At 37.9% G+C, this 20,246-nt stretch overlaps 2 protein-coding genes across 2 annotated transcripts; one reads left to right on the forward strand and one right to left on the reverse strand.

Annotated features, from left to right (window-relative positions):
- Positions 1–25: 25 nt before the first annotated feature.
- dnajb1b (DnaJ heat shock protein family (Hsp40) member B1b) lies at positions 26–4,049 on the reverse strand. Its single transcript, XM_051907026.1, has 3 exons — positions 3,301–4,049; positions 989–1,557; positions 26–900 (listed from the first exon to the last, which is right to left on the reverse strand). Exons 1-3 carry the CDS (start codon positions 3,518–3,520, stop codon positions 667–669), a joined length of 1,023 nt encoding a protein of 340 aa, XP_051762986.1. The 5' UTR covers positions 3,521–4,049; the 3' UTR covers positions 26–666.
- A 304-nt stretch (positions 4,050–4,353) lies between these two features.
- On the forward strand, positions 4,354–20,168 carry LOC127519390 (very-long-chain enoyl-CoA reductase-like). Its single transcript, XM_051907067.1, is given in 13 exon segments — positions 4,354–4,703; positions 7,681–7,731; positions 10,409–10,460; positions 10,985–11,029; positions 11,399–11,502; positions 13,676–13,687; positions 13,689–13,792; positions 14,004–14,109; positions 16,283–16,355; positions 16,524–16,567; positions 16,683–16,740; positions 16,876–16,964; positions 18,950–20,168. Coding segments are annotated over 13 exon segments (927 nt in total). The 5' UTR covers positions 4,354–4,688; the 3' UTR covers positions 19,124–20,168.
- Positions 20,169–20,246: the final 78 nt, after the last annotated feature.

Raw genomic sequence — 20,246 nt, forward strand, 5'->3', positions numbered from 1 at the left:
GAAATGAAACAATATCAGTAGTTTGAATCTTTTATAATTACTTAATTTTATTTACAAATTTGTCATCTAGCTGACTTTGAGCTTTTGAGTTTCTGACCATATAACTTCTGCATCAAGTGCTGTTTCACGTTCTTAGAAGTGGGAGGATCCGAGCACGGATCACTTTGGGTCACCACTATATTGGAAATAACGTGGCATTCCTAAATGGTCACATTAGACCGTATTAGAAGAAAAGGTACAGGCTGCTTTCACAGAAAGACATCCCTGAGGTGTCCAAAGGATCAAACTGCTTATAGAAAACTATATTATTGTAGCCCCGCACATCACAACATACTCTACTGTCCATCTTTGGAATAAGTAAACTTAGATGTGTGTAGTTCACAACAAAACGCTGGCCAAGAGGTCACAGCTGGAGACTTTCTGCTGGACTTGACCCAAAGGAAACATGGGTTCAAAATGTACATGACACAGACAAATAAACCAGTCTAGTCCAGCTATGTTTTGATTCAGATAGTCTCTCATTGGCAGTACATTACAAAATAACAGTTCAACAATTTCAGCAGCTCGGGGGCTCGTTATCGGGATGAGCTCAAATATTCATTCTTTAAATACTATGAAACCAAAAATTCCCAATGGCAACGGCTCCAGCATTGTAGTATACACAGCTCAAGAAGCTGGCAAAACACTTGCAATAGTGTCCTTGGCACTCTGGCTCAATCTTTCTGGAAACTTGACCTCGTATTCGACAATCAAGTCCCCACGGCGATCTGGGGATTTCGGAAGAGGAAGACCCTCCCCGGTGACACGTCGTTTCATCCCGGGACGAACAATGTCTTGAGTTGTTAAGTTGACCGTGCGACCATCCAGCGTTGGAACGTTAACCGTGCAACCACAAAGTGCCTGAGAAAGTAGAGAAGAATGGGATTAGAAAAATACAAAGAGAGTAAAAAAAGAATGAACAAACACTTAAAATAAGAAACTGTCTTACCTCTTTGAGTGTAATTTTTGCAGGATAAATGATGTCTGATCCGTCTCGTCTGTACACTGGATGTGGCTTATCCTTCACCACAAACACCACATCTGCGGGGATATTTGTTGGTGTCTCATCACCTTCCTTGGGGAAAGTAATCTTGGTTCCTTCTTTCCAGCCTTTCTTCACTTCCACTGTAAGGATCTTGTCCTCAGAGCGTGTCGTTCTTCCGTCAGGATTCAGACGCTTGCGGGAGATCTTCATCTTCTTGGTGCAGCCAGTCAACACTTCTTCTAGACTGACCCTCAGGTCGTGGGTCACTGGAGGGTCCTGTTTTTTCTCCAGTCTCCCACCGTGACCTTGTGTGTTAAAGGAGCGTGGGAAACCGCCCATGCCACCCATGCCAAAACTAGCAAATGGGTCATCAGTATCCATATTCTCATCCATGCCACCGTTACGGCCAAAAATGTGTTCAAAAGGGCTTCGCCCTCCGAAAAACTCTGCAAACATTGCATGAGGATCACCTTGGAATGTGTAGGTGAAATTACCACCAGTTCCTCCACCGCCAGGGATGCCTCCCTTCAGTCCTGCACATGGTAAACAAAGAGGTCACATATTACAGAATTGTAAGGTGTTGTATATAAAATTATAGAAAATGTATAAATACTAAACCAAGGGACCAAATGTACTTTTTACTAATACTGAGTATTTATTTTTTTGTTCATTACCTTGATCACCCAACTACATTGTTCCTAACTGAAATTTACTGCAACTGAACTTTTATACATCATTAATACTATTAGTTATTATAGTTTAAATCAGGGCCGTAACCACCATAGACATTAAAGGGGACAGGAAGTCCTGATGGGATGACAAAGATTTAAAAGTTAAATTTTTGTCTGGTCTGCTTCAGCAGTCTAACAGCGCTCGTCAATGCCAAAATGTTTGAGATGACCAATCAAATCAAAGAAGGCGGGGCTTACTGTTCACAGAAGATGAGTGCGAATACCAATCAAAGTCCCTTTCAGCGCGACGCTTTAGTTTTTGCAGTGAAAGAGTGCATGGTAGGGTGTAAGCAGATGTGAATATAGACCGCCAAGACCGCCTTCCGTATTCAACGTATGAAGAAAGTGTAAAACTCTTGCAGTTCAAAAAGCTTACGCTATGTCCTACGCCTTCTCTATTCAACTTATGTAAAAAGTCTAACTGACGCGTCACCAGTTTACACTTTCTTCGTAACTTGAATACAGAAGGCGGTCTGGTGGAAGCTTGATATTTTACTTTATAACTTGCTCAATGTGGATTTTTCAGAAGGCCTTTATTAACCCCTCAGAGCTGTGTGGAGTATGCGTTTATGATGGATGGATGCACTTTCTTCAACTCATACTCGTTCATACTCTGTTCACTGCCATTATAAAGCTTGGATGCGTCAGGATATTTATTAATATTTCTCCGATTGTGTTCATCAGAAAGAAGAAAGTCATATACACCTAGGATGGCTTGAGGGTGAGTAAAGCTTGGGCTAATTTTCATTTGAAAGTGAACTAATCCTTTAAATTGATTACTTCATAATTAGGTACAATAGACCTGGACCATTCTTATTTATTTTTCTTTACTCTCTGAAATCCCTTTTAATCATTTAATTCCTTAAAATAAAAATAACAATAGCATCCCCTCCCCACGTAAAAAAATAAATAAAAAATAAATAAATAATAAAATAAAAATACAAAATAAAAACATTGCTCAAGACATGGTTATGGTCTTGGTTTAAATTATACTTCATATTTTACCTTTTTATTCCTAAAAAATATTCTAGATTTGTATACAAATTTCTAGAAGGGGACAACCCTAGCCCTAGGCCAGACTGACAAGAGAAGCTTGCTGAACAACACTGAACATGCACAGAACTGCTGACAGCACTCCGCCTTTTTCTACCACGTGACCATCAGAATCTTCCAGCAAGCACAACATTCCAGAACGCGCCGCTCAAACAGCCAATAAGAATGCATCATCACAAATCAGATCTATTTAACGTAATTGTACAAAGCTGAAGTTTATTAACATTTTAGATTCACTAGACTAGGCTGATTTTCTCGACCTAAAACGCAACAGTTATGTAGCTATACATACGTGAATGCTGTCATCATCAACTAATCCAGTCAGTGATCTCATTTAAACACTAGATAATCTCTAAACACAATTGTTTAACATTTGAAGGAAATTATTTAAAACTAAATCTGCTAAAAGTGTCTCTTAATTCATTCACATCTCAGTGTCATTAAGCAGAGCAACAATTAGAGCCGTACGAAAGGTTACATCATTTTACTCACCTTCTTCGCCAAACTTGTCATAAATGTCTTTCTTTTTCGGGTCACTCAACACGTCGTATGCTTCCGCGATCTCCTTGAACTTTTCTTCGGCGTTGGACGACTTGTTTTTGTCCGGATGGTATTTGAGCGCTTGTTTGCGATAAGCTTTCTTGATCTCATCATCAGATGCGCCTTTCTTAATCCCCAAAACACTATAATAATCTTTCCCCATCTTCACCATTGAGCGTTTATTTTCTTTAAGTAGATATTCTCCAAAAATGAAACAGCGGTTTCAGACCAGTCCTGCTTGCGTTGCGGTGTTTTTCAGTTGAGTTCGGTTCGCATCAACTTGATAAATTAATTAGCAAATAGGTCTCAGGATAAATTTATTGCAGAGCTGTTGTCTCATCCACCTGCAGTTTTTATGCCATGCCTCGCTGCGGCACGTCCCTATTTGAAACCGTGAGGAAAGTTCGAGAAATGTCTCAAAGTCTCTGGTTGTTTCCACACCCGAACCACGTGAATATGCTGCTCCACCCAAAGACCCGCAGGACACCGATGAAACCGAAACTAAATTAAACTAAAATAAACTAAAATAAAATAAAACAGATGCCTCCTTTACAAATACGAAACTATGGCAATGGAATACACAAATGTAAACACGCCTGTGTACGTCGTAACGGACGCTTTTCGTCTTAGTAAGTCGCGCATTTGCATAATCCATTTACAGTTCTGACCGAGTGACCTACAAATACATTCTTCAGTTAGCGCGGTTTTTTTTTTTTTCTTTTTTTCATCGTTCTAATTTTTAAGGATGGGACCTATATAAAAATATATTTTTATTTTATTTGAATAAATTGTAATTTATATTCTAATTTATTTATTATAAACATCTATTTTTCTTACGTTTTCCTATTATAAAATTTTAATTAATTTATTGAGTTTTTATATATATATATCAGAATATTTCTGTTTTTTCTTTTTAAATTTCCTCTCTGTAAACTATATGTATAAAAAGAAATTAAAAATTAGGCCTTCTTCTAATATAAACTCGAACATATTTTCAATTAGCTTGGTATTTTACATACAATCTGTAATTGTTTTATAACAAAGAATAGTTGTCTTCAAAATACTGCTGTCACAAGCATGTTTTCGCCTCACATCACCACTAGGCGGCGCTTAATGTTTGTTTAACGCTTCTTGTGTCTAGTCGGATTCCGATTGGTTACTAGGTCAAAAAGGCGGCTCTGATGCGTTTCACCAATGACAAGATCGAGCGTAGGTCTCCGTATTTGTTGGAAAACGCTCAGCGCTCAATGCTCATTGGATGTGCAGCATCTTCCGTTCCTCTTGATTGGACTTCGTGCTTGTCTCTCACCTTGCTGGGATAAGCCATTCAAACTGCAACAATGAAGCATTACGAGGTAAGATATTGTTACTGATTTTCAGAGTTCTCATTTTATAGGCGTGTATGTCTCAGTTGATGCTATTGAGATGAGGAGTTGATCGTGCCGTATTAAAATGAATGAACTACACACGTTATAAAGACATTACTGAGGTTGCAGATTAGAGAACACACTATGTGACAAGCACCTCGGCCTAATAGGAAATAATTGCTTGGTATGTAGAATTATGAATCAGACAAGAACACACACGCATTCTGTTAGATCACAGATTATGCATACTGGACCTGAAGTAGGAATGGGAGATGTAGTTTGCATTAAATGCTCGCCTCGACCCAGAGAGTGATACCGCATCTCAGCAGATTCTGAAACAACCCCTGTCCTATATTACGACACAGTATGTGTAATAGGAATATCGCTTGCAACATAAGAGGTGGTTGTTGCAATTAAATTCATCCTCGAGATAGGCCTAAGGGTAAAATATCAATGGCTTTTCACAAACGAAATGTAGTTTTGAGTACCTCGTGTGCACTTGACTGACTAGTGATTTGACGTCACTTGTATTCACTAGTCGTTCGGTGTTTCAATAAATACAATTTGTAATTTCTGACCTAAAACAAAGGAGCTTTGACAGGACGGTGAGTATTAACTCAGTAAGTGTGTTCATGTGGGACTCGATCGTAGAGAATTAAGTCCAATCTCTTCTCTCCATAAACCCGGAAGTAGTTGGATGTTTCTGTGTGAATTTACTATTTGTGCACATCACACCTGACCAATGAAGAACTGTAGTCTTTAAGGATATTTTACATGCTGATGTAACACTTTGGCACACATTGAACATGTAGGACATGTTCGGTCAAAGTCTTGTTGATAAAACTGACATAAGCAATGTTCTATGATGTCCACAAGAGGACGCCAAAGGTTTTGAAGATCTCTCAGGGACATAAAACATATAATTCATCGTATTAAGTAACTAATAAATCAAGAAAGAATCAAAGAGGCGAACAAAACAAACATAACACATAAGATCAATAAGAGACACATTCGTGTCCGTTAATGTCCATGTTGAGCGCGCGGAAACCACTCACGTGCTTTTCTTTGGACAGTTTAACGGTCGCTCCTTCTGTCTCCTGTGTGGAGTGTTTCTGTAGTTCGTCTAAAAGTAAATTTTAAAGTAATATTGGTTCTGTTCCTCGCAGTTCTCATTCAGTTGGGGTTTCTCTCAGTGGCAGTGGGGTTTTCCTCCAGTGTCATCTGCTCATGCTCTTTCAAGTTATTAATAGTCTCTCTCTTCCTCCTTCCTAAAATAGTGCGGCTCCGAACGGCGCGCGCTACCCGATAAACCAATGAAAATCAGGGTAATTTTTCACCGCAAAATTTTGAAAAGGAAGCCTATTTTTGTAGAATGCTTTTTTTTTTTTTTTATGATAAAATTTATTCAGATTTTATATTTGATGAATATAATAAAAATATTATTATTTTTATTGCACATAATTACGAAAAAAAAAAAAAAAACAACAGAATCATAATTTCAAATAGCCAGAATGGGAGATTTGCTTAATTGTCATGGAAGTAATGCAACATATGTTTACAAGCTAATATATATATATATATATATATATATATATATATATTATATATAATTTCCTTTTTGATTATTTTTTATTTTATTTATTTAATTATTGTTTAAATATGACCAGGGCCCAGTTACATTAAGACTAGTCTTATAAGTTAGTCATTTTTTTTCTTCTTCTTCTTCTTCTTTAAATCTGTGCCTGACTTTTTAAAGTCAGTTACAAAAAAAATGCACATTGGCCTAATTTGATACAGACAAAAGCATTGTTGGGGGAAGTTACTTTTTAAAAGTAATCCCTTACAATATTGCATTACTCCCTAAAAAATGTAACTAATTGCGTTAGTTACTTTTTATGGATGCATTACATTACTTTTGTGTTACTTATTCTCACTGGGGCTGGGATGTTTGTTTGTTTTAACAACAACAACAGCAAAATAAGTTATATTTTTGGCAAATGTAAAGGCCTTTTCACACCAAAAGTGAAATTACTTAGATTCAGGCTGATTACAAATGTGATGTTTTTCTAAAGTCATTTTTGCTTATTAGTATGGTTGAATTGGCTCATTGAAGGTCAGCAGTAAAGATATTTTGTTGTAAATATAAAAAGTTACTTGAAAAAAGTAATCTGATTACGTAACTCAAGTTACTCGTAATGGGTTACCCCCAACACTGCTAGTGGGTCATACTAGATCTTAAGTCTTAACATAATGGCTATGTTTATGTAAACATATTTTTGTGAGAATAACCTTTATATTATCATTATACTAGCAGATTTACCCCAGCACAATGGTGCAGACCTAAAATCTTAATACTGTAATGGTTCTGGTCTCTAGATAAGAGCATGGCTCTGTTGCGTTCGTGTGTGTGTTCATGTGTGCATCCATAAGGCAAGTTATAATTAGCACATATTGGGATGACTGGAGAGGGGTCACGTTTCCTCTGGAGGTTCAGAGAAAAAAAGAGAATTGGGTGCATATGAGTGAGAGAAAGAGATAAAAGTTTTGTTTAATTGTTTGTGCATGTGTTTTTAGGAGGGCTGTGGGCCAAATGTACAGGTATAAATGAAGAAGAGGGTGACAACAACATAGAGGAAGGGGAGGGTTGAGTTAAAGCGAGAGAGAGAGACCGAGAGGGGTGGGGGCTCAGACAGACAGATTTATTTCCACAGCTGACAGTAAAGCTCATGCTTTCCAGAAAGTCCTGCACTCGTTTTTGGAGGTGAGAGAGGGGATACGAGAGGAAAGAAGTTTAAAAACTCAGAGAAAGTGGATAAATAAAGCAGACAATATGGATGCCTTGGCTTTAGAGGCCACTCAGCCCAAAAAGGCTCAGAACGGGGCCATGCTGGCAGCACCCGGGCTTCCCACCCCGGCCAAACGCAAACCTGCTAAAAAGACTAAGAAAGCTGTTGTCTTTTTCGAGGTGGAGATTCTGGACGCTAAGACGAAGGACAAGCTCTGCTTCCTGGACAAGGTAGGAAAGACACATACCTTCATTTGGATATTTGACCTCCTGTATGCATTACCCTATCTAAAACCATTTTAAACAGCATGATCTCATGCATAATTATGCACATGCACATTTTACAACCTCATATTAATTAAAAGACAACATGGGATGTTTGTGCTTTGAAAGGTTTATTTGTCATGCTGCAGCAGTGTTATATTACTATCATTAATACACTATAATAATAATAATAATTATTATTATTATTTTAAAAATTATTATAATTTTATTATATTACAGCTATTATTATTATTATTATTATTATTTTATATTTTTTTATTTTTTTATTAATGTTTTATATTTTCTCTTTTCATTTTAAAGTTTTAGTAATTTAGTTGTGTTTTGGTCAGTTGTATTAGTTTTGTTTTTTAAAATGTGTATATAGTTTTTATGAACTTCTTTTACAGTAGTACCCCAACTTAAACTACACAAAAATTAGAAATGTTGCCTTGGCACCTAACTGAAAAAAAAAAAAAAAAAAGTCTTGTTTTTTAATATTATATTTCAGTTAACATTTACTTTAAGAAACAAAAATGTTTTTTGATGGTTTTAGTTTTAGTTAATGATAATAACCCTGCACAGCAGAGCAATTTATGAACTGCAAAAAAGCTAAAATAATATTAAAATGTGAGAATAACTCAATGGAAAACGGCAACCAATCTGTTATGAACTTTGCAAGAACCTAAAAATCTTCCAAATCAGTGTTATTTTTCAACTACCCAGTTATAGATGCTACCTTGTAATCATTAGCTTCAGTCAATTCACTTACCATTTACTCTTGATTATTTTCAAATGAATGAAAACATTTTTCCCCCTGTAAAATGTGAAGTTCTCATCCCTACAGTGGTGCTATCTATAGAAAATGCTCGGGCTGTGCGCTCAGGGTTGTGGTTTACTCTTGCATGGAGCTGTACCTTTGGCTTGAGGTCTTGCTGTAGTCGTCCCTGTAAGGAGGTGCCGTAATAAGGCCTCTAGAATGTAAGGAGCCGCGCTGCAGGATTATCGAGGATTGCACTCGTATGTCCTTGGATTAACTGCCACTTCCCCTGCGATGTCACTGGCTACTGGTGTTGTGATGTCACAGAGGAATGCTAGCCTGCGATGATGACGTCATACGTACAAGGCAGAAAGAAATGACCAGCTCAGGAACATGCTTTAATACAGACTGTTTTAATATATATACTAATCACAGAGAATGACATTGAGTTTACTCAAGGTGCTTCAAAGGGTACTTTCAATGCTAAAAAAATAAATAATAGTAATATGTTGGTACTTTTTGGAAGTAAAAAGCCTTGCATGAGAGTGCAAGCACCAAGGTTGTTTTTGATCCTTAAAGGTGCAGTAAGCGATTTCTAAGAATCATTGTTGAACACTGTTGAACACCCCTCCCTTCATTGCTCCGCCCCCAAAATGCACAGTGCAAGTGGGTGTCTCTTTACCACAGCAGGTGAAGCAAAATAATGCTTCATGAAAAATGAAGTGAAAATGACGAGGAAGAACAAAAAATGAACATACAGTACACAAGTATATACAAGCAGGTGTTCATTGTTAGTCGGCAGCACCACACACTCAAATCCAATGTTCCCATATGGAGCAGGAATATCGCAACCTCTGCTTCTTTTTTCAGGCCTTCCCGCTTCAGTCTCTCCAGTGCTGGAAAGCTTTTCTAATATTACCTTGGGTCCTAAAGCGCTTGCCTGATCATAACCCTTTCAGTGACATTCCTCTGAGCTTTTCTCTTTTGTAATGTCTCTCAGACATCTCTCTTTCTACAGTCTTTCTTCAAATCTCCCTCTTGCTCACACTCTCCCCTCCCACATCTTGACACGCCCCCTACTTTTAATTTGCTCACTCTCTTTCCTCCCCATCATGTGTGGACATGCCCCCTATGGCTGATTGGCTCACTCTCTCCCCACCCCCATCATAAGTGGAAACACCCCCTACAGCTGATTGGCTCACTTTCTCTCATCCCCCATCATGAGTGGAAACGTCCCCTTCAGCTGATTGGCTCACTCTCTCTCCTCCCCCATCATGAGTGGGCACATCCCCTACTGCTGATTAGCTACAAGAGTTTTTCCAAAATCGCTTACTGCACCTTTAACACTGTGAAACAGAATTTACAGACATTTCTTAAGCAGGAGTGTCATATTGCAGTGGTTTTCATGATAAATACATCTTTGACCATATTCATTCCAGCACTGAGGTCTTGCATGTTCATTAAGTTTTTGTAGTATATAAGATCGTGTCGGTTGGAGAAAGAGGGGGAATCATTGGCATTGTGGTTTTGGAATAGCAGTTAATGTCTCAAATTCAATTATTCCTGCTTTTAGTTGGTTTCACATTCAGTAGTTATTTTGCTACACTGACAGAACATACACAAACATTAGATCAAGCAGTTTCTTGGAGGAATTGTTGAGGTGGAAGACGTCTAAAATCTCCCAGCTGTTTGTTAAATTCAACACTAGACCTTTGGGTCTTTTGGGCTATCTGGTCAGTTGGTCATGTTTGTGTTCGTGGGTCTGTTTGTTTGGTGTTTTGTTTGTCTCTCAGAACAGCTGCTGTACTAAAGTCACATCGCCTGGGGATTGTAGCTAAATTTACCCCTCATTTTAGACACACACTCTAACATTTGTATGATTGGCAGGTTGAGCCCAATGCCACTATCGGGGAAATCAAGTCCATGTTCCACAAGAGTCGTGAGTATAAATGAATTTCTGATCCTCACTCAGCTTTAACTTCCATTTAAAGGTTTGGGACTAGTAAGAAAGACATTTATAATGTTACAAAAGATTTCTATTTTAAATAAATTCTGGGGAAAAAACACTTCCATGCTTTCCACGTTATTAAACAACACAACCGTTGTCCACTGTTACAGTAATCAGAAATGTTTCTTGAGCAGCAAATCAGCGTATTAGAATGATTTCTGAAGGATCATGTGACACTGAAGACTGGAGTAATGATGCTGAAAATTCAGCTTTGATCACAGGAATAAATTATTTTAACATTTTACAATAGAAAACAGTTATTTTAGAGTGTAATAATATTTCACAATATTACTGTTTTACTGTATTTTTAATCACATAAATGCAGCTTTTTGTGAGCAGAAGAGATTCTTTTAAAAAACAATACCAACCCCAAACTTTTGAAAGGTAGTGTAAGTTTAAAATGTGTATTTTACTGTGCTGTAATTGTTTTCTTGTATTTTCCATGTTTGTTTCAGACCCTCAGTGGTATCCAGCCCGACAGTCCATTCGTTTGGATCCCAGTACGTATTGAACTTTTGTTCAACATGACTCCATTATCTCGAATGACTGATTGGACCTTAGATCTGTGTCTGCTGACATTTACTGTTAGCATGATAAGAGATTCATGCTGTCAAAGCTCTTGCAGGCTTTTTCTGGGTATTATATAAGTTGTCTGTGGTGTAGGTTTAAATAAGATTTATACCAAAATCAATATTAGGTTTTTACCTGACGGTACTAGATACTGTTTTTGGAGCAAACTGCTTAAGTTAAGCTGGAACCTGGTTACTGAGAAAGGATAGATTCTGTTGTTACATTTCCATTGTACATCTGTATAGATGAAGGTTTCTATTAGTAGACATTTGCTGATGCATTATGGGCTTGTGGTGCAGAGGGGAAGTCTTTGAAGGATGAGGACGTGCTGCAGCACCTGCCTGTGGGAACCACTGCAACCTTCTACTTCAGAGACCTGGGAGCCCAGATCAGCTGGGTCACGGTGAGAGACCACACACACACACACACACACACACACACACACACAGGTTTGTTTTGCTATCTTAGTGAGAACATTTCATAGGCGTAATGGTTTTTATACTGTACAAACTGTACATTCTCTCCCCCTGCACTACCCCGACCCCTAAACCTACCCATCACAGAAAACTGTCTGCATTTTTAATAAAACATTGATTAGTATGTTTTTAAAGGGTTAGTTCATCTAAAAATTTAAATTATTTCATTTATTACTCACCCTCATGTCGTTCTACACCCGTAAGACCTTCGTTCATCTTCAGAACACAAATTAAGATATTTTTGATGAAATCCGATGTTTCAGTGAGGCCTGCATTGACAGCAGTAACACTCCCTTTTTCAATGCCCAGAAACAGATCATGTGACTACAGTGGTTCAACCTTAATGTTATGAAGCGACAAGAATACTTTTTGTGTGCCAAAAATAACAAAATAATGACTTTATTCAACAATATCTAGTGATGGGCGATTTCAAAACACTGCTTCATGAAGCTTCGAAGCTTTACGAATCATTTGTTTCGAATCAGTGGTTCGGAGCGCGTATCAAACTGCCAAAGTCACGTGAACTATTGAAGTTTCAAAACACTTATGATGTAGCAAAGCCTCATTTACTGAAATCATAGGATTTTGGCGCTCTTAACTACTGATTCGAAACAAAAGTTTCGTAAAGCTTCGAAGCTTCATGAAGCAGTGTTCTGAAATCGTCCATCACTAGATATTGTTGAATAAAGTTGCTATTTAGTTTTTTTGGGCACACAAAAAGTATTCTCATCGCTTCATAACATTAAGCTTGAACCACTGTAGTCACATGAACTGTTTTAAATATGTTTTTAGTAGCTTTCTGGGCATTGAAAAAGGGAGTGCTATTGCTGTCAATGCAGGCTTCACTGAGCCATCGGATTTTATCAAAAATATCTTAATTTGTGTTCCGAAGGTCTTAAGGGTGTAGAACGACATGAGGGTGAGTAATTAATGACAGAATTAATCCTAAGAACTAACCCTTTAAAGCTATTTTAAATATGAGGACTCATGAAATGTTCTCATAAAACATGTTTACATCATAATACCAGTATAATACCCATGTCATTATACAAATTTGTGTCCTCATAAATCATGAAAACAAGCACACACACACACTGTGCAAATGAGCTCATACCATAGACGTTAGTCAGGGTAGCCCCATATTTAATTTTTGACAGGAGTGGAAATGAGGCTGTGAGGGACAGAATACAGTGCGTTCAATGGATTGTACTGTTGTTTAACAACAAACCAACTGTTCAGCTGACAAAACATTCAGTCGACAAAAACTCCATCAAACAGTTTAGATAGTTGTGAGTTATGAAAATGACATGAGAACAACCTTTACGCCATGTTTTAATGCCGTAAAGGTTGCGATAAGATTCCAGCGACAAGCAATTTGTCTGTCCACATCAGACGCGACACGACTACAAGACAATCAATCAAAAAGCACAGCCAATCAGAAGAGTGTGGGCGGAGTCTCTCTGCAAAGCACACTGCACTCGCAGCCAAATGGTTAAGCATATAATCAACTTCATAAATATTACACCATTTTAACTACAATTTTTGTCATAAAATAGACTTGTTCACATTGAGGTGTTTAAACGTTTATTTATTTTCAAGATCTGAGGTGAATTATTCATTGTCGCTTTCATTATGGCTATAAAGGTCACGCAAAATGCTATTAAAACTTGCATTAAATTCAAAAGCACATAATCTGTACTTGATATCGTCATTGTCATACTCTGTATGTTCTTGTTCCAGTCGCGACTCTAAGTCTATCCCTCACAGCTTAGCTTTCATCCACATTTAATTTAATATAGCGTCTAACCTGACTTAGGCAAGATTTCGTCTGACTGTTCATGTAAACCTCAGCCAGAGCTCATAGTCTACTAATGTTATAATTTCACTCGATTATGTGCATTTATATGTGCTTATGTGAGTGTTTGTGTGGCTGTGTGTTAATCTGTCTCTCTTAACCGGCCCGTTTAGTGTCTGTCACATTATCTCTGTGAGAGCATGAGATATTTATAACCTGGAAACGCGAACGTGTTTCCCAACAGCTGAGGAACTCGGCTCATGAACGCGTTATAATGCTTATGTACTGTCGCTCTCTCTCTTCAGGTGTTTCTGACAGGAGTACGCCGGCCCTCTGCTGATATATCTGATGTTTTACTTCCGAGTCCCGTTTATTTATGCACCTAAATATGACTTCACCACCAGCAAACACTGGGTCGTACAGTAAGTCTTGACACTACAGCAACAAATGCACAAGAAAATGCTTTTAATTTCACAGTTGACATTTGAGCATTTACTGTCATAACAATAAAGAAACATCTTTGATTCGCTCCATGCAAATGTTAATATCCATATAAGTATCTATTTCTGTGACATTTTGCCGTAGTAAAAGCTTCAGAGAGCTGATGGGTAATTCAGTGTTTTGTTGTTGTAGTTTGGCATGTATGTGTCATTCCTTCCACTACGTTAAGAGACTTTTGGAAACATTGTTCGTCCATCGCTTCTCGCACGGGACTATGCCGCTCCGCAACATCTTCAAGGTGAGATATACGACTTCCTAAAGGAGACACACACACACATATGCATGTGGTTTGTATATGTTGAATTCATGAGTGACATTTAAAGGATTAGTTCACTTTCATATAAAATTTTCCTGATAATTTACTCACCCCCATGTCATCCAAGATGTTCATGTCTTTCTTTCTTCAGTCGAAAAGAAATTAAAGTTTTTGATGAAAACATTCCAGGATTATTCTCCTTATAGTGGACTTCAGTGGCCTCCAAATGGTTGAAGGTAAAAATTATAGTTTCAGTGCAGCTTCAAAGGGCTTCAAATGATACCAGACGAGGAATAAGGGTCTTATCTAGTGAAACAATCGGTCATTTAAAAAAAAAAATGTAATGCTTTATATAAACAATTGATCGCCTTCCAAGTGCTTCCGCCAAAACCGTACTTTCGTATTCTTCAAAAAGCTTACGCTGTATGTCCTACACCTTCCCTATTCTACTTATGGAAAAAACGTAACTGGCACCGCGTTCGCTCCATAAGCAGAATAGGGAAGGCGTAGGACATAGAGCATAAGCTTTTTGAAGAATACGAAAGTACGGTTTTTGCAGAAGGCAATCATTTGTTTATATAAAGCATATACATTTACATTTTTTTAGAAAATAACCGATCGTTTCGCTAGATAAGGCCCTTATTCCTCGTCTGGTATCGTTTAAAGCCCTTTGAAGCTGCACTGAAACTGTAATTTTGACCTTCAACCATTTGGAGACCATTTAAGTCCATTATAAGGAGAATAATCCTGGAATGTTTTCATCAAAAACATTAATTTCTTTTCGACTGAAGAAAGAAAGACATGGACATCTTGGATGACATGGGGGTGAGTAAATTATCAGGAAAATTTTATATGAAAGTGAACTAATCCTTTAAGTGATTTCCTCATGATGTATGTAAATATATTTGCATAGTCATATTGCTAAATTATGGCATAATAAAGATGTCATCTTTCTTCAGATGTGGTCATCATTCAGGAAATTATTCATGACCAATCAAAACCTATATGATTGATTCATGTTGATCGATTAATCTTTATTTCTCTCTGAGCACACATCCTGTACTGGACTTATACTACACATAATAATAAGAATAATAGATAGATATGTCTAAGAAACAGCCACTGTGGAAACTGCTGGAGCTGGAAATGACTCTTACTGAAACTAGCAATTGTTCAAGTGTGAGCATGTCAAGACACGACTACGATGGAGAGAAACAGAGAATAATATGTTTTTGAATATACCACAAATACTGAAACTTTTACGATTCACACCCAGTGGCTTTTTAATTTATGCAGTTAATAATAGTCTGCTCTGATTGATTGGTCAGATGGTCCAGTCTGTTGTGATTGGCCTACTCTGCTCTGATGGAGACTATAGACTGGCATTATGCAAATTTTTTACATGTAGGTTGGTGCAGGAACCAACTGGAATAATACTGCCTTCACGTGCTACCAGAATTACCAGAATTACGAGTTTCCTAGTTGAAAACTGGACGTGAACGCCCTCTAGAGTCGTATTTACCACTGGGAAGCTCAGGGATAATTTTGACACCCAATTTTTCTGAGTTGTGCGTCCTATAAACTTTAATAAAGAATACCAGTCACAGCAGCAATCGTTCTCCTCTCTACCATGGTTATTTTTTTCCACAGCTACATGGTTTTGTCAGTAAAATAGTGCATATGAATAATCATTTGAAGAATATTGTTTGTTTTATACACAGCGGAAATAGCCTGTATTTGACCGAAATCCTAGAATCGTCAGCAACCTATCTAGGTAGCGCTGTGAATGACTTTTTATTACTTAAATAAGATTTTCCACCCAAAAAAGGGAAGAATAAATCTGGTGTCCTCCATAATTCCTGTTCTTTCCGACAACAAAGCACTTGAATGTTACGAGTTTGTAATCATGACTTGGAAGTAGGAAATTGTGGACAGCAGGTGTAGGAAACGTTACTGACGACTCGTTTCAGCAGTTCAGAATCGGTTCTTTCTTTTGGGAGAAAATAACTCGATTTATCTGCTCTGTGTCTTTGAAACTTAATAGGGGCATTTTAATAAATTGTCAATCTCCCTGTTCAGCCCGTCATAATAATATTTTTAGCTATTATCGGACCTTTGCAGTTATATTAATTCATGTCATTGGGTGTTTTTGCAGAACTGCACATACTATTGGGGATTTGCAGCTTGGATGGCTTATTACATCAACCACCCTCTGTACACGCCACCCAGTGAGTCCTTACTAACCACTTTTGGCTTCATGTACTGCTTCCTGCTTTTTTGTTTTTGCATTTATTTATAAATTACACTGGCATTATCTGGTGGTGTCATTTCTGACGTCAGCAGATAAGTGAAATGTGTGTTCAGCTTCACGGCTCACGCTCTTGTTTGCATTACAGCCTATGGAGAACAGCAGATCAGACTGGCCCTCATCGTGTTCCTGGTAAGATCAGCTCTTATACAGGATCAGTGTGATACAGTATATCCGTGTCATAATATCCGTGATGAAATTGATCTCAGGTCAGAGCTCAAGACTAATGATCTTTTTATGGCCACAGTTCTGTCAGATCGGAAACTTCTCCATCCATATTGCCCTGAGAAATCTCAGACCACCAGGTGAGATCCCATGCTGAAATTCTGGTCTAGATATACACTTTCTGTAACATATTTACTTGCCATTTTTTATCTGTTACTTGGCTCATTATTGGATCAAGACTGCCAAAAGTAAGGATTTTTATTTTTCTTCTGCAGGATCTAAGACCAGGAAGATCCCGTACCCAACTAAAAACCCCTTTACCTGGATCTTCCTGCTGGTCTCTTGCCCCAACTACACTTATGAGGTCAGGAAGTTCTCCGCTCAGATGTCCACATTCAACTGAATCTGCCGTTTTATTGAAAACTGTGCTGATTTGGCATTGTTTTGTGTGCTGATTCACACTTGTAGTTCGGTTTGCTTGGTTCGTTTGGTCTGGACCAAAAGAAACCAAGAACATTTAGTCCTGGTCTGCTTAGCGTTCAGATTGGCATTTTTATCACCAAACCAAAATATACTTAACCTAAAGGCACAGGGATACGTTCACAACCTGATTGGTCGGCGTTTAATACATATTGCCTATTTTGAAATGGAACTTACCGAACATCCAAAACATTGCTGTGTGCTGAGATAAATACACTCGTTGAATGTGTGAACATATGATGGTATTTTGACCAACTGAGAATTTGTGAAGAGTTTATAAAATGTGTAAAAGCGTCAAAACAGCGGCAGGAATCCCTCCATCACACACTGCTGCGAGAGACGGTTCTGACACCTGTACCGAACTGCGATGGGAAACATCACGACTAGGACGAGAAAAAAATATGTTTGAGTATTCTGTCCTTTTTAGGGTCTCATCTTCCTGTTTTTGGTTAGTTTAGCTGTCTTTGGTCCATGTTGCGTTCATATATCATTCGAACCGCACCAGAGGTCATTTGGAAGTGGACCAAGACTCATCTTTTCAGATGAGTAAAATAAAACCCGATCAATCCGGTTTTGAACGTATCCCTATGCCTTTTGGTTCGGCGATTAAAATTGCCAATCTGAATGCTAATCGGACCAGGACTAAGGGTGCGTTCACACTTGTTGTTCGGTTCGTTTGGTCCGGACCAAAAAGATCATTTGGTCCGATTAGCATTCAGATTGGCAATTTTATCACCGAACCAAAAGATACCGAACCTAAAGGCATAGGGATATGTTCACAACCTGATTGGATTTTGACGTATTGCCAATTTTGAGATGGAACATCCAAAACAATGCTGTGTGCTGAGATAAATGCGCTTGTTGTGTGTGCATAGCCTGCATATGATGGTATTTTGGCCAGCTGGGAACTTGTGAAGCGCTTATAAAAATGTGTAAAGGAGTCAAACAGCGGCGGGAATCCATCCGTCACACACACAAACGATCTGCTGCGAGGAGACGTGCGTCTGATGCCTATGATGGGCAAACTTGCGACTATGACTAGAAAAAACAATATGCGTGACAATTCTGTCCATCTTCCTGTTTTTGGTTCGTTTACATCTCTTTGGTCCGTGTTGCATTCATATATCATTCGAACCGCACCAAAGTTCGTTTGGAAGCGGATCGAGACCCATCTTTTCAGCGGTCTTGGTCCGCTTGTTTGGTGCGCACCAGGGTTCGGATGGCAGCGTTCACACGTTCAAATGAACCGCACTAACAGAGCAATCACACCAGGGTTCGTTTTAATCGAACCAAACATGCCAAGTGTGAACACAAGGGTGAAGCTCATGAAAAACATCAGGAAACACCTCAAATCTTAAGACAAAAATGGCATTACATGAATGCAATCTACCATTATATTTTTGCATTGTGAAAAATCATATGAATTATTTTATGTAAATAATTATTGTAATGATGACACCCTCCTCTCCCAAAATTTGTCATTACTGTTATGTGTAGTTTATTTCATTCATTTGTACTGTTTTTTTTTTTTTTTTTTTTTTGTACTTATTACATTACTATAATGCAGAAAAAAATATATATATTAATGAAAATAATTAAAAATTACTATATAAAGTAATGATTCATGGAGAAATGTGCTTAACTATCATGAAAATAACACCACAATGCAAAACAATCTTGAATGTCCCAAAAATATTATTTTCATTAAGCAAACCCTTTTTTCCCTATTTGGGTGAACGTCACAAGGAAATGTCCATGTCATATTTCACCCCAAAACCCTCAGTGTCTGTAATGATGTGTGTTATGTGTGGATTGTGGCTGAAGTATGTTCTATATATTGAACTGAATTTCCTCTGGTCTGTTTAACAGTTGGGATCGTGGCTGGGGTTCACTCTGATGACCCAGTGTCTGCCCGTGGCGTTCTTCACCCTGGTGGGCTTCATTCAGATGACCGTGTGGGCGAAAGGAAAACACCGCAGCTACCTGAAGGAGTTCCGCGACTATCCCACGCTCCGCTCTCCCATCCTTCCCTTCATCCTGTAGGACAGTCACGCAGTATTCCTCTCGTCTTTTTAACCTTTATTCTCTCGTCCTCCCCATCGTCTCTTTTATACTAAACATAGTCTGCCTCCATTCGTTTTACATCCGGCATTTGTTCACTGCTCATCTCTTAAAACGGACTGATTCTGAATAATAATAAAGTCTACTCAGATCCAGAACCTCGAAAGCTTCATTCTAATGGCTCAATATCGCCCCCTGTGGGTTGGATGATATCTTTATCATCATCAAAACTGTCAAGAGCATGTCCAGATCATAATTCTATGAAAATCAAGAAGAAAGTAGTAACTAATAGTTTGCACAAAGACAATAGAGCACATCTTAAGACCATAATTGACATTATTTTCATAAATACGCATGCCATGAATTGCGAAAACATTTTAGTACAATTGTAAGTATACAACACGGTAATAAAATCATTGTGTCTGGTCAATGCGATTTATTTTGTATTGTATTACTGAATATATATTGCATTATATTTATGAAAATTTGGAGAGAAAAGAGCATACTTGTCATGAAAGCAATGTCACAATACAAAATCTTTAATGGGTCATTTACTTTATGCAAAATATTTTTTTTCCCCCCTAGACCTGGACGTTTCTTCATTAGATTCCCCTCATCTAGTATGTAACATCTATAGAAGCTTTGAGGGAAACTGGTCAAACATGTATTTACAGTTTTTCCCCCTTCTGTATCTTGTTTGTGCTCCATTACTGGGATTCTGTATTTTGAGTGCACTACATGCTAATGATTTCTGATATGCACTGAAAATGTGATAGCTGTGACCTCAGTAAAGATGTTTAGTTCTGCTTTAATTCATTATGATGATCTCAAAACACTAACAGGAGGACCTGAAGTATCTGGTCAAAGACCATCGACTGTATTCATACCTGTAGAGACGAGTTTCCTTCAGACACGCCACACTGTATGTGATTATTAGTACATGTGAAGCTAAAGGTAACTTGGCGCGAACTGCAGATGTTAGATCTGTTTTGTTGACCTAACAATTTATATAAAAGAAAAAAAATAACTTATTGTCTTGTGATTTGTCCAAATATTTACAGATGGTAATGTGCAGTGTAATTCAAGAAAAGTGTGTAACATTTTA

Source organism: Ctenopharyngodon idella, chromosome 1 (genome assembly GCF_019924925.1).
Source record: "Ctenopharyngodon idella isolate HZGC_01 chromosome 1, HZGC01, whole genome shotgun sequence".
Lineage (NCBI taxonomy): Eukaryota > Metazoa > Chordata > Actinopteri > Cypriniformes > Xenocyprididae > Ctenopharyngodon > Ctenopharyngodon idella.

Coding starts and splice junctions, on each gene's coding strand:
- dnajb1b (XM_051907026.1), bottom strand. CDS start 3,520: ATGGTGAAGATGGGGAAAGATTATTATAGTGTTTTGGGGATTAAGAAA. Junction 1,558..3,300: donor TGACAAGTTTGGCGAAGAAG/GTGAGTAAAATG, acceptor TACCATGTGCAG/GACTGAAGGGAGGCATCCCT. Junction 901..988: donor CAAAAATTACACTCAAAGAG/GTAAGACAGTTT, acceptor CTACTTTCTCAG/GCACTTTGTGGTTGCACGGT.